Source organism: Leptonychotes weddellii, chromosome 10 (genome assembly GCF_054177405.1).
Source record: "Leptonychotes weddellii isolate Sample4059 chromosome 10, ASM5417740v2, whole genome shotgun sequence".
Classification (NCBI taxonomy): domain Eukaryota; kingdom Metazoa; phylum Chordata; class Mammalia; order Carnivora; family Phocidae; genus Leptonychotes; species Leptonychotes weddellii.
Genome location: NC_138378.1, coordinates 42,778,973 through 42,792,518, shown reverse-complemented (window position 1 = coordinate 42,792,518; position 13,546 = coordinate 42,778,973). Strand labels below are relative to the sequence as shown.

General features: G+C 50.6%; 1 protein-coding gene across 1 annotated transcript in view; it reads right to left on the bottom strand.

Moving 5' to 3' along the window:
- Window positions 1-276: 276 nt before the first annotated feature.
- The window catches only part of SYNDIG1 (synapse differentiation inducing 1), a 52,465-nt gene continuing 39,195 nt past the window's right edge, over window positions 277-13,546 (bottom strand). The window contains exon 2 of the mRNA XM_081833275.1: window positions 277-1,480. Coding sequence (XP_081689401.1) covers window positions 1,322-1,480 — 159 coding nt within the window. The 3' untranslated portion in view covers window positions 277-1,321. The remainder of the gene's footprint in view (window positions 1,481-13,546) is intronic.

Here is a 13,546-nt window from a genome sequence, read left to right as displayed (position 1 = left end):
GATGGCCTCTGTGTCCCCTAATATTATTATTAGGACAAGGATATTAACGGTGTTCAAGGTGAAAACTTAAGCAGCCAGGGGTATTGTGACCCTTGTCTTAGGAGACCCTCCCACTCTTCTACCAGCTGAGCTCTGAGTTGCTCTGTGGTTATTTAAAATGAGTGAGAAGTAAAAAATGAAACCCAAGAATGGATATTCATTAGAAAAAAAAAAGTCTTAAGCAAGAAAAGCTAAAAGATAATTTTTGTTAAATAATGAACACTCGTAAAACAGCAGTGAAATGGTATTAAAATGTCTGATTACTTATTTCTCAGCGTTCGTCTGATAATGTAAGCAGCATGAAGCAGTAGTTGCACTTAAAAAAATGACAAGAAAATAGCTATTCATTTAGTCGACAGGGAAGGTTCATTTCCTTTTAAAGATCACTGGTGTCACTGCTTATCGCCAGGGTGACTGTCAACACAGGCATCTTTATGCTGAGACGGTGCCCATAGCTCCTTTGCCTACAGTTCCTGGATCACACCTTGGTCCTTCCGGGAGGGGTTGGGAAGGGCTGTGGCCTGCCCCCTGCCCTAGATCAATGAGGCCCCGGGCCCACATATTGGTGCCTGGTGGCTGCTGAGTTTGGACACATTCCAAAGGAGGCCCGATGTTCCTAGGCTGGGGGCAGCGTGGAGGGAGTGTCCACTGGGCCTGGGGACAGACCCCATGCTATTCATTCTGACGTTGCACTCTCAGGGCTGGATCCATCTGAAGACCAGTGACAGCTGGCAGTCCTGTCAGCAGTTTTGTCTCTCTTCCCGCCAGCCCCATTTTCTTCCTGCAGGGAAGGCTCATGGGCGGGGGGAATGCTGGAGGAGTGAAGCAGGGCCACAGACAGAAGTGACGTGTCCCCTGCCCTCTGCCTATTGCACCATATTCCATAAAAAATAAACACATATGTACTGTTCATGTATTGCTAATGCTATGGCATTCCAGGCCCTGGCAGGCTGCAGAGAGGGCTGCACTGTCACGAATCCACCAGAATCCATCCAAGACGGCTTTGCGGGTCAGGATCTTTGGAGCTTCCCTTTGGAAGGGTCAGCAGTGCCCATCTGCCTCGTGCTCTACACAGTGCTCTGAAAATGAAATTAATGGGTAAAAACAAAAGAAATCCCTGGGTAGAAAATCCCAGGGCTTTATGGAGTCGTTTGGCAATAACTTCTAGTGCACAGCATCGCACAGGTGTGTCTACCTGCGTGTCCACCCCTTGCCAGCCCTGCCTTCTCGGCATCTGCGTATGACTGGCCCTGGCTTCTTCCCCTGAGCGCCTGGATGAAGCTCATAGGTGGTTATTCTTGGAGAGGTAGGCGATGAGGGCCACGGCCACGCCCACATAGATGCCAGTTCCGATGGTGATGGACAGCACAGCCAGGAACAGGGCCCGCCGGGAGCTGGTGCTGGCCTGGTGGAAGTCCCCCTTGGCCACGGCTTTGTTTGTCTGTTGGAGAGAAAGGAGGGAGGAGAAAAGGAAGTCAGGATGAGCAAGTCAGAGCAAATGAAATGAGTGGGGTGCCCACCTCTGGCGCCCTTCCAGCCTTGAACTTAGCTGACACCAGACAGGGAGGACTCGCTAAGGGGTAACTGGGCATGCTCCCAGCATGATGGCATCTGTTCCGTGACTGGTAGAGGAAATGGGGGAGTATTGCCCCCCTAGACTGCAAGACAGGCAAAGCTTAAAGAAAGGAAAGAAAAGAGCCCCCAGGAATGTCCATGGTTGGCAGCTCTCCACCACCAATGTGGGGTCGGGGCCTTGGGCATCAGGATGTGAGGGAGAGAAGAGATATGACACCCCCAGCACCCTCATTTCTACCCAAGGATGACCTTTCTTTCATTTGAATAACACTGAATTTTTAAAAATATGTTACACTTACCTGATTTAATCTTTACAACATAGTAGGGGTGTGGGGAAGGAAATGATAGTTCTCACTTCCCAGAGAGGAAAGTATGGCATAAGATCATTAAATCAATTGCAGGATACTTAACACATCATTCTTCAGCTGGTGGCCATGGAATCATGCATTTCTGACTATAATCCTTCCTTACCATAGCTGGAGTTGGTAGAACTCATCCATCAATAAAATATTTCTGTTCACTCAGTTGCCTAACAAGGTGTTGCTTTGATAATATTCATGTTTCTTGAGGTCACGGGGTGGATGGGAACATGGAGGTCTTGGATGTTGTATCTGGTTGGGTATTTTGTAGCATATCCCATGTACCCATCCCCAACCCCTTCCTTTGCCGTCCCCCTCTACAAGTGAGATTAGAAACGTGACACAAGAGTGGGAGAACTGTCGTGTGCTGCAGCTGTAACCATCCTGAAGGGACCAGCTGAGTAAAATGGTGAATTTGGCTGATGGGGGTGGAGGCTACCATGGCACCCTGACCCCTGGGAGGGTCATATGATGCTGAGGAGAGCTAACCCCAAGCTGGCTGGGGATTCTTTGTGGTCAGGGTAAAGGCAGAGCCCACTCCCCTAGCTCATTCTCTGGCCCATCTCCAGAAAGCCAGATTTTCACCAGCCCCCCCTCCGCGTGTCCTCGGGGGTATTTCTGCATTGTGTAAGCCGGTAGGGGAGTCGGTATGTTCTTTACTCAAACTAAAATATGTCACCGCATGTGCCATGGACCACAAAGGATGAGACTCAGAGGTAACTTCGTGAAATGAATTTCCACCCTCCACAGTCCTGACCCTGATCGATGAGATGTGGATCTCTGCATCGGGCTGAGGAGGGACCCTGGTCCACTTGGTGGCCTCTTTTTCCCTCCCTGCTGGATGCTGGAGGTCAGTTTTTGTCCTCCTCCCCTCATTTTCTGGCTTGGAAGGGAGCTTGGGAGCTTGCTGCCGACAGTTCTTAATGAAGCAGAGCTAAGGGAATGCAGAATGGGAAGCCTCCTAGGACAATACTAATTAATTAATTAAGCCTTAATTAGCTGCATTTCATTTTATCTAATGCAGTACTCTCTAACACTCCAGTGTCCCATAACATCATTCACTTGAACTGCCCTTCCTTAGCCAGGCGGCCACCCTCTGTTAGAATGGGGCTTTGCTGCTCTCTCTCATTATCACCAGCCCGAGCCCCCAGGAGAGGACACAGATGTGCAGAGAGGAGGGCAGGGTGCACTGGGCACTCCCTCCCCTTGAACACAGCCCTCCCCAACCCCCCCACCCCCCCGGCCCCGCCGGAGCACCTTTGTCCCAACCGACCTATCTTATCGGAGCCCATGCGTTTCAGTAACTGTTAGTAGTTGTCTTCCCGGCTCAGCCGTAAGCTCCAGAGGCAGGTCCACGTCTGCCTTGTCCATGAGGTCTGCCTGGAGCCTGAGGAATGGCAGGCACTCACTGCACACTTAAATGACCAGCTGAGTGGGCTGTACAAGATCAGCTCCCTTCAAACACTTCCAGGTGGTACTGGCCCCAGGTGCATGCTCCTGGGTTCGCTGGTGGCCTCTACGAGGAAGGTAGTGGCATGGGGCAGCCTTGACCTAAGCTCTGGCCCAACCCCACAAAGCTCCCCTCTGGTGGGTTCTGAGCTCACAGCCAGCCCTCTCAACCCCAGGAACCTGGAGCATCTGCTGGGGAATCGAGCTCCACAGTTGACTCTATGGTCCAAGCTGGGAGAACTCCATCTACGATTTGTTTGGTTATAGGGCAACTGTTCCAACAGGAAGTGTGTAGTGTTGAGCTGCTATCAGTTGAGATGCGTCAGGACCAGCAAACAGAGCCTCATTGACAAGCAGTCTGCTTTCAACAATGCTGCTCGGTGCCTGCATTTCGCAGAAGCTCCCGTGAGGTAGCTATGCCATCTGCACCCCATGGACTGGGCATCCTGGTCTAACAAAGGTGGTGTCTGATGCATCCTTTGTTTCAGAAAATGGATCCTGTGGCTACGAAGCAGGTTGCATATCTGTCTGAGAGGGTGCAACTGCAGAGAAATATTTCCATTCTGAAAACTTCTGGGCTGTCTCCAGGCTCTTCTTGCTAGGCATGAGGGCAAGGGTTCTTGTCCTGGGTCCAGGGGTCTTCGAAGCCCTGAGGCTGAAAGTAAGACTGTGTGTGCATGAGCATTTTTATGAGTTGAGGGTCAGCCACGATCACTGGATCCCCAAAGCAGCCATGTTCCCAGTTGCTCTGACTGCTGCACTGGGGCGGGTGCTGGTTGGAGAAGGAGAGGGGGTACCAAGGAACAGAGCCAACCCCGTGTCTCCTGGCAGGGACAGGAGGACGTCACAGGTGCTTCTTGGCTGGAATGAGCTGATGTTGTTTGCTTGTCCTAATTGGGAATCTAGACTTGTCTACACCCTGGTCTGCACACGCAGCCTCTGGTTTGTAATTGAGTGCGCTGCAGGCATTGCCGAGAACCCGTACTCGGAACGGCCCGTGGGTCTCGTCAGCACAAACTGCACCCCGTCGGACGGCTCTGCAGCAGGAGTTCTCGAACCTGGTGCACATTCCAACTGCCAGGGAGCTTTAAGAATTCCTGATGCCCCGGTGGCACCCCGGGCTAGGAAAGTCAGAAGCTCTGGGCTGGGACCTGGCTTCTGTGCCTTTCATGCTCCCAGGTGATTTCCACGTGCAGGCAAGGTCGAGACCAAGGTGGCCAACTGTCCTGGTTTGCTCAGGACTGAGGGGATTCTCAGGACTTGGGACCTTCAGTGCTGGAATAGGAACAGTCCAGGCAAACCGGGATGAGACTCGCTGTTTCGCAGGAAGGCAGCCCTGGATCTGGCATGGAGAGCATCCTGGTGACCACCTTTTCTGACGGAAGCACCTTTTCACGTCAGCGGGCCCGTGGTAGAGGGAAGTGCCCAACCTGAGGTCCACCTACACGTTTGGTTGTGGTAGCTGTGTGCCCTCATGGCCTGTCCGACTGGTGTGCAAGGCACCGTTTTGATTCCTGCATGTGGGTGTTTGCAGGAAGGGAAGCCACATCCTGGGCATTCATCGTTTTGTTTTTAGTTGGTGGGGTGTCATTTCCAAACCTCATTCCCTCTTGACTGGTTTATGGCCCCCAGGAGTTTATAATCTGTTGGCATTTTACCTCCTGATCACCTCCTTTCTAAGGGCAGCATCGGGCTCAGCCCTGTTTTGGCAGGGCCAATGTGCCCTGCAGGTGGGGGCCCCATCCTTAATCTGAGTCTGTCCTCCTGGGGAAATGCCTTCCTCTGTGGAAGGTGATGTGTGCCGAAGGAAACAGAAGGCTCACACCCCCTCCTACTTGTTCTCAGACATTCAAATGGCTTACTTGAGTGGTGTTGGGCTTGTTTGGGGCCCCTGCCTCCTGATTTGCCTGCACCTCTCCTACTCTCTCTAAATGCTGCCCATGACAGACCCTTCCATGGCAGACTTGCTGTGGTCCCTGTGCCTGCAGCATGGCATGTGTGGCCTTCTGACCCTGAACTCTGTTCCTGCCCAGCCTCATCTCCTCCCACTGTGGGGTGGCCTGCCACCAAGGCCCTCCCACTGTGGGGTCAAGGATACTCCCAGCCCAGGGAGTGTGTGTGACTTTATTTCAAATCAAATGCTCCACTGACTTTAAAAAGGGAACACTGAGACTCAGTGTTCCCATCTGTGCAGTGGAGCCATGGGAATGAGGTAGGCCGGGTCAGTGGAGGCTCCGAGACTGCCTCCTGCCTCCTGCCCTTCGCCCTCCAGACCCATGCTCCTCCCACATTTGCCTGCCCGTGGCCGGGAGGCTGACCGGGCTCCTTCTCTGGTCCCCAGCTTCTCCCTGAGTGCTGCCCAGCAGGCCCATCAGACTGGAGGAAGGGAGGGGCTCACCATTTGTGAGGGCCCAGCACTGACGCCTCCTGCAGGTTCTAGCCCTCCATCCTACTCTCTCCAGGCCTGCACGTGTGGTGGCTCCAACACACCTGTCCCCGTCACTGCACTGTCCCTTGCGGCCCCTTGCCAGCCACCTTTGTAAATTGACCCTCCCCAAATGATCTAACTGGGGTGAGCCATCTATTTCCCAAGTGAAGCAGCTACAGCTACGGGGGTGACAAATGTTTGCACCCGCCATGATCTGGCTGTGGGCCTGCAGCAGCCTCTGTGAGGACCTGGCCCCCAGGCTCTTTGTCACCCGTGAGACACTTGCTGGTGTCCAGGCACCCAAACCAGCCTGCTCTCTCCTGATAGCTGTGCTCATCATCCACTGCGGAGAAACACATCATCCCCAACTTTGTGGCTTCAGACAAGAATAAGCACTGATGTGTCTACCGGTTTCTGAGGCTCAGGAATTTGAGACCTGCTCAGTGGGGCGGCTCTGACCTGACCTCAGGGGGGCCTGGGCTGTGTCTCCTCAGCGTCCTTACTGCGTTGTGGGCTGAGGCAGGCCACTGGGCTGGAGGGGAGGCAGGTTTCACCTGCTCACAGTGTCCTCCTGCCAGAAGCTTCTGGGCTCCTTCCTCATGACTCTGCTCACCTCCAGTCTGCCCGGAGTCCCCTCCTAGGACAGAGGCCTGTCCTTGGGGCATCTCGGGATCTGCTCTGCGGGCCCCTTCACAGAAGTGCAGCCATGGCTCAGGCTGGCTCCTCCTTGCCCAGGTGAATGTAATCTCCCATGAAGCCATGGCACGCACGCATGATGTCATAGTCCGGGGCTTCTCCAGCCAGCGCAGAGTCAAATCGGCGCCGACTATTTGGGCAATGACCATTCTGGCTCCCGGGACTAGGCTAAGAGGCGCTCCTCCCCACGGAGCTCATGTTCCAAGGGCAGTTGCCCACAGGCAGCTCTCTCTCAGTGCCACCTCTGTCATCCCTGAAGGCCGAACTGCGCGGGTCATCGCACTGGACAGAAGGAGGTGTGACACTGTGAGCTGGCCCCTCTGGTCCAGTCTGCAAACAGCCTTTCCCATTCAGGCCCCTGCAGAGGAAAGAAAAATCTACCTGCTCCCACTTTGGGCTGGGAACCTTACCTCTTGGGACTGGGTTTGCCTTCCCTGCGCTTTCTCCAACAGGTCATGAGTGAAGTTTGTTACTTTCATCTGGGGGCCTTTTGCTTAGAAAACAGAAAGTGCAGGTGGCTGGCAAGGTCCTGAGCAGCACCCAGCTGTACCTTCTGTGGGACCCAGATCTGCACCCTTTGGAAGGCGGCTGGGAGTAAAAGTCACAGGGGACGGGGGAGCATAAGGAATCTGCGATCAGAAGGCAAGAAGCCCTTGGGCCCCATGGGGCACCCTGGGGGCAGGGCTCAGCCAGAGCCCCGACTGGGGAAATGTCCTCCAAACCCGCACCCGGAGGCGTTCAGCCCTTCAACACCCCACTAGAACATTTCACACTGAGACATTAAATGTGCACTCTGGCTTTTCAGTTACACAATTACCCTCACTTATCTGGTTGTGAAGATACATAGAAAACCCGACTTTTAAACTAAAGAGCAAAAGGAAAACATTAGTGCTAAAAGTCATGAAAACCAACGGCTTCCTTTCCTCTCCCTTGAGTGAAGGGATTTACACTGAAGAAATAAAAATCGTATCAGCAAAGAATGTGCAACCAGGACAAACATGCTTTGGCTAAGCGTGAGGTCAGTCAGCTGTGCCACGGGGGCTGGGACAGGCAACAAGTCAGTCCACCATGTCAGGGGAACACGCCATTTATCACATGGCAGGAAGCTTCTTGTACTCAGTTAAAGCTCATTTTGCTCAGGTTTTCACGAGAATGGCCAGCTTGCAGAGGACTGAAGGCAAATTTACATTTCTTGGGGGGCACTTTTTAATGTTTATGCTTATTTATCTAGCCACACCTCTCTCTGTTGGCAGTGACAGAACCTGCCGAGTGGTAACTTTTAGGGGCTTTATCTGCAGGGACTGGCTTCTCCTTGTGGTCTCCGACCAGACTGGGGGCCCTGCTTTCCTCTGCTGCTTCCTGTGTGTCCAGGTCCTGCCGTAGCCAGGGATCAGCCAGGCTGCCCAATTCTCCCCCCTTCCTAATATGGCTCCCCTTCTCGTTGCCCACTCAGCTCTGGGCTGACCTGAGATTTATCTTGGCGTTCATTGGCATGCTGAAGCTCATGACCTTATTTGTTCACTTTCGCCTGTCTTCCTTCTTCTGCTCACTCACAACAGCTAGAAGTTCTGTCTGAGGCTCGATGTCATAAGAGACGTGGCCCGGGAATGGTTATATAGCCGCTTATCAGCATTTGCCAATTTTCAGAACAGGAGAGGAGAACCAAATCAGACATCTGAAGCCCTGTGCCCCCATGGAGAGGACAAAGGGGTTGGGTGTTTGCAGGCAGGGAAGGGAATCTGAAGGGACCTCAAAGCATGCTGTGAGACCCAGGTTCACTCCATTAGGAGGGTAGGCGTTTGCCTTTCACTTTAGGAGAGCAGCTTAAATGCGACGCTGCGGGGTCTTGTGTGTGTCCCCTACATGGAGGGCATGAGGCCAGTTCTTGCCTGGAGAATCTCGAAGGCAGAGGTGGGCTGGCCAGTGGCTTCAGGGTCAGAGCTGAAAGAAGTGGTGCTCTGTGGGGACAGGCCAGGCCCTCCCATCGAAGACCAGACAGGGTGGGCTGCCACAGGGACCGTCTTAGATCCTGTCCAACAGAGACCAACTGAGGGGCAAGCAGACCTCCACAGAAAATGCTGATGGAAAATGCATGGCTTGTCTCAAGCAAACTGTAGTTTGAGGATGAAGAATGTGTGTGGGGTCTGCTAAGAACCCACCAAAATGCACAGATGGGAAAGAAAGCAGTATACATCCTCCAGGCCCAGAGGGTGTGAGGCCTAGTGTGACAGGTTGAGTTGGGTAAGACTGCTCTATTCCCTATCTGGCCTCACCATGGCCAGACGGCATGGCTGGCAAGCTGGAAGAGGGGGTGGGGGGTAGAAACGGCACCTCTCCTTCCTGGGCATGCAGGCATGTCCCAGCGGTGTACAGCTTGAAAGAACAGTGTTGCACACCGACCCCCAGGCTCAAATGGAAAAGAGACTCACTACCAAGTATTGGCGAGAATGTGGAAAAACCAAATTCTCATACAGTTCTGGTAGGAGTGTAAAATCTTATCACTACTTGGGGAAAGGATCAGTACTTCTTACAGCTGAACATATGGGCATATTATCCAACAACAAATTTACTCTTGGTAAATACTTAAGAGATATTATTTATATGTTCACCAAAGGACATTAACAAGAATGTTTGTAACAATAATCATCATAATAGCTCCAAACTGGAAGCCAGCCAAATGTCCAACAGCAATAAAAAGGAATCAATAATAATGGTACCCAGTAAAGGTAAAGAAATAAATCTCAGAAACATAATGTGGAACGGAAGAAGCTGGACACAGGATTCTCTTTACATAGAGTTCAAAATAGGCTAAAGTATTCTATGCTGTTGGCATAGAAATCAGGTTACTGGATATCTTTGGGGAGGGTCAGTCATTGGAAGAAAGCATAGTTTAAAAAAATCTACTTTTTCACTCCAAGATACTTTTAGAAGTGATTCTCCCCAAAATTAAATGACCAGATAAGAACTATTCATTAAGAATAGAGAAACTCATTTTATGAAACTAGTAAAATCTTGATATCAAAACCAAAAAAAGGGAAGTAAGAGAGAAGAAAAGGAGATGCTGATTTCTCCGTAAACACAGAAGCAAATCGAGGAAGTGTGCTCCGGCTTTCCTCTCCACACTGCTCTCTGGCCTCTGTATTTGCAGTGGCCTTTTAAACCCCTAACTCACCTACTGTATCCTCACAGGAGCCTTACCTGCCCTGCTGAGAGAGGGGCTCCTGGGGGTCTAGTGCTCACCACCCAGCACCCTACAGCTGCACGTTTCAGGAGCCTGGACAGGCTCAGTGCACATTCGCTCAATGAATGAAGAACAGAGGACAGTGCAGCCTTTGTTCCCACTGTTCCTGAGTGCAAACACGCTTTGGTCAGAAACATTCCCACCTTGTACAGGAACCCCCTGGAGGCATCCCCGTGGTTGACAATCACCGGCCTTATACAGAGTCTACAAGCTGATAAGGAAGATATAAATCAAGGATATCCACAAAGGAGGGGCGCCTGGGTGGCTCAGATGGTTAAGCGTCTGCCTTCGGCTCAGGTCATGATCTCAGGGTCCTGGGATCGAGTTCCGCATCGGGCTTCCTGCTCCTTGGGAGCCTGCTTCTCCCTCTGCCTCTCTCTCTCTCTCTGTCTCTCATGAATAAATAAATAAAATCTTTAAAAAAAAAAAAAAAAAGGATATCCACAAAGGAAATATTTACAACCACGCCTCCTTGCTGTGCAAGGTAAAGCCTAGTAGGCTTTGCAGCTGAGCACCAGGAAGGATGTGGCTGTTGAAGTTTGGGCATGATGCAATGCTCTGCATGACAGAGGGAGAGGGGTTTGCTGCCCTTCAGGGAATCCAGGAGAGGAGGGGGAAGAGAAGAGCCAGGAAGAGGGTCAGAGGCTGGGTCAGAGAGGGACTGTCTAGTGTGTGCCCTTCAGGAGAGCTTTCTGTGAGGATGGAGGTGTTTTATGTCTGTGCTGTCCAGCATGGTGACCACTAGAACACCTGCCTCGTGTGACTGTGGAATCTTTCATGGGGACATGCACTGGCCCCCGCTAGGTGACCATCTCCCCTTCTTGAGATGATCTGGAATGTCCCAAAGGATCTGGGCTCTGGTCCTTCACAGATGGTCCAGGAACCTTGGGCCAACATTTCTCTTAGCTCTGGGTTGAGTTTCTTACAAGCTTTGTCAACGTCTTCACTTCCTTTGGCTGGAAATGTTTGAGGTTCGAGTAAAATCATGATTTTACTCTGAGAGACACCCTGCTGCTTTGTTTCTCTTACACTTATTTTGAGGGTAAGATTGGATAAGGTCAGATGTTCCCATGTTCCATATCACCCATGGACACATTCAGTCCATTCCTGTTGAGGAGCAGGGTCCAGGCACGGCTGGGAGGGCCTGAGCAGAAAATGCCAGCACCTGACACCAGCCTCCAAGATTTGTGACAGGCTCCCAAAGACACCTGCTATCTCCAGAACCATCTCTCTGGAAATTTATGGCACTTTGGAAACTTTATGGCTCATTTTTCCTCTAGTACCAATATCTGTCTGACTGGATTACATTGCTTTGCATTATTTCAAAGGTTATTTCCATTATTTATTACTGTTAACATTTGCTATGCACTGACAAGTTACTCAGAGCTGTACTTGAAGACAGACTCCATGTAACATTCTGAATGAGAGCAGCAAGATAGTTTGGCCCTAAGCCACAAGGATGTAAAACCTCCCAGAGGCAGACGTCTCACACCAATCCTCAACACGCGTGTTTCTTTCCTCACATGTATTTAGTTCCACGTGCGTTTTTATGATTTCCCCCTTTTAAGCAACTGTTGTATTTTAAGCCATTTAAGACAATGGATCTTCTGTTGCTAGTTAGGTCTGTACAGCAGAAAGGAGACTGGTTATGGAACAAATGTACAATTGTGTTAGAGGAAAACCTGACGCGAACCTCAGTCACCTGGGTGCGGGCACCGAGCATGGGCTTTCACAGAACCACCGCACCTGTCCTTGGTCTGGGCCACTGCCCTCGGGGGCCAGACTTCCTGCAGGGCCATCCGAGGGCCCCTATCTTCAAAGTCATTTCTTCTGTGGATCTCATTTCATAGAGAACATAACTGCAACCACACACATATCAACAGGAAGAGCGGCCACTGTGCCATGCTCGTGTGGGGCATGTGAACTACTGTCATCCGGCATTCTCCACGGAGAATGGCGGATTAGAGGAGCTGCCAGACCCTGGAGCACCCAGCACCCAGCTCCTGAGAGGCCTTCATGAGGGCCTTCCACCCTGCAGCCTCTGGCCAGTTGACAGCTGACACTTTCTCCACGCCGCCCCCCAGGCTGGCCTCCGGTCCCATCCTGAGAGAAGCTTGCCGTGGTTTCCCCACACACTTGTTTTGTTTGCCTGTGAAGGGAGGGCTGGAAGACTGGAACTCCTCCAGGGAGAGCCCAGAGAACTTGAGAGGAACCCAGGCCAAAAGGGAGCCTCTGGGGAGGGTGGGGGGGCCTTCCACTCCGCCCTGCCTCCTGGTGCCTCTGACCGGCACCTTCCTGCCCAGGCCACCCCTCTACACTCCTACCTAGTGCCCCAGCCCCTCCTGCTGCTTCTGGGGACACAGGAGCTCAGAATGAAGGCTGTTAGGGTTGGCAGTGATCACAGGATCATAGGAAGTTCTATTATTAGTCAGAATTAGAGATGAAATCAGAGGGACTGAAAATTGTCACCTTCTCCATTTCTCAAATTTCAACAGCAGTAAATGGCCATATATTTGCATGTTGGCTTATTCTGTGTCTTTCATTCTTTTAAAAAATGTGTCTATATAAATAAGTAAGTGTATCTGCATATACATAGGTAGATACACACACACACACCATATATGTATTATATATACACACACCAATATATGTAATATATATACATATACACATACACACCCTCCCCAAATACAATATTCATAGTGAAAGTGCAAAATTCATAAACATACAACTTGGTGAATTTTCACAACATGCACACACCTGTGTCACCAGCATCTGGATGGAGCGCAGAATACAGTCACTACCTGGAAGCCTTCTCTGTCCCCTTGCTGTCACTCTCCCCCAGCAGAAATCACCGCCCTGACTTAAAACAGCCTATATGAACTTTGCTTTGAAACTTCCTATAACAGATCCACAACAGTGTGTGTGGCTTCCTTCACTCTCAGAGAATCAACCCTGTTGGGTATATAGATAATTTATTCTCTAGTGTCCTACTGTATGAATATTTTATAACTTATTTGCCCATTATCCTGAGTGAAGGTCGTATCCAGTTTTTGGCTATTATGAATAGGGCTGCTATAAACATTCTAGTATCTTATTTTAATGAAAATATATACTTATTTTTGTTGGTATACAGCTAGGAGAATTGTTGATAATAGGGTATGTGTATGTTCAGTCTGTAAAATTGTTTTTACAGTCACAGTAATGGGTTTTCTGATAAACTAATGTTAATACTTTATCATAAACCAAAGCCCATTTTTTAAAAACTTACTGTCCACCTTCTGTCCATCCCAGATACCACATTGTATTCAGATGTCAGGTCTCCTTAGGCTCCTCTTGGCTGTGACAGCTTCCCAGACTTTCCTTGTTTTGGATGACCTTGACAGTGTTGAGGAACACTGGTTAAATATATTGTAGGATGTCCCTCTACTGGGAGTTATCTAAAGGATTTTGGGGAGGAAGAGCACAGAGGTAAAGTGGCCTTCTAATTTTTAAAAAAAATTTTTTTATTGTTTTGTTAGTCACCATAGTGATGTAGTGTTCCATGATTCATTGTTTGCGTATAACACCCAGTGCTCCATGCAGAACGTGCCCTCTTTAATACCCATCACCAGGCTAACCCATCCTCCCACCCCCGTCCCCTCTAGAACCCTCAGTTTGTTTTTCAGAGTCCATCGTCTCTCGTGGTTCATCTCCCCCTCCGATTTCCCCCCCTTCATTCTTCCCCTCCTGCTATCTTCTTCTTTTTTTTTTTCTTAA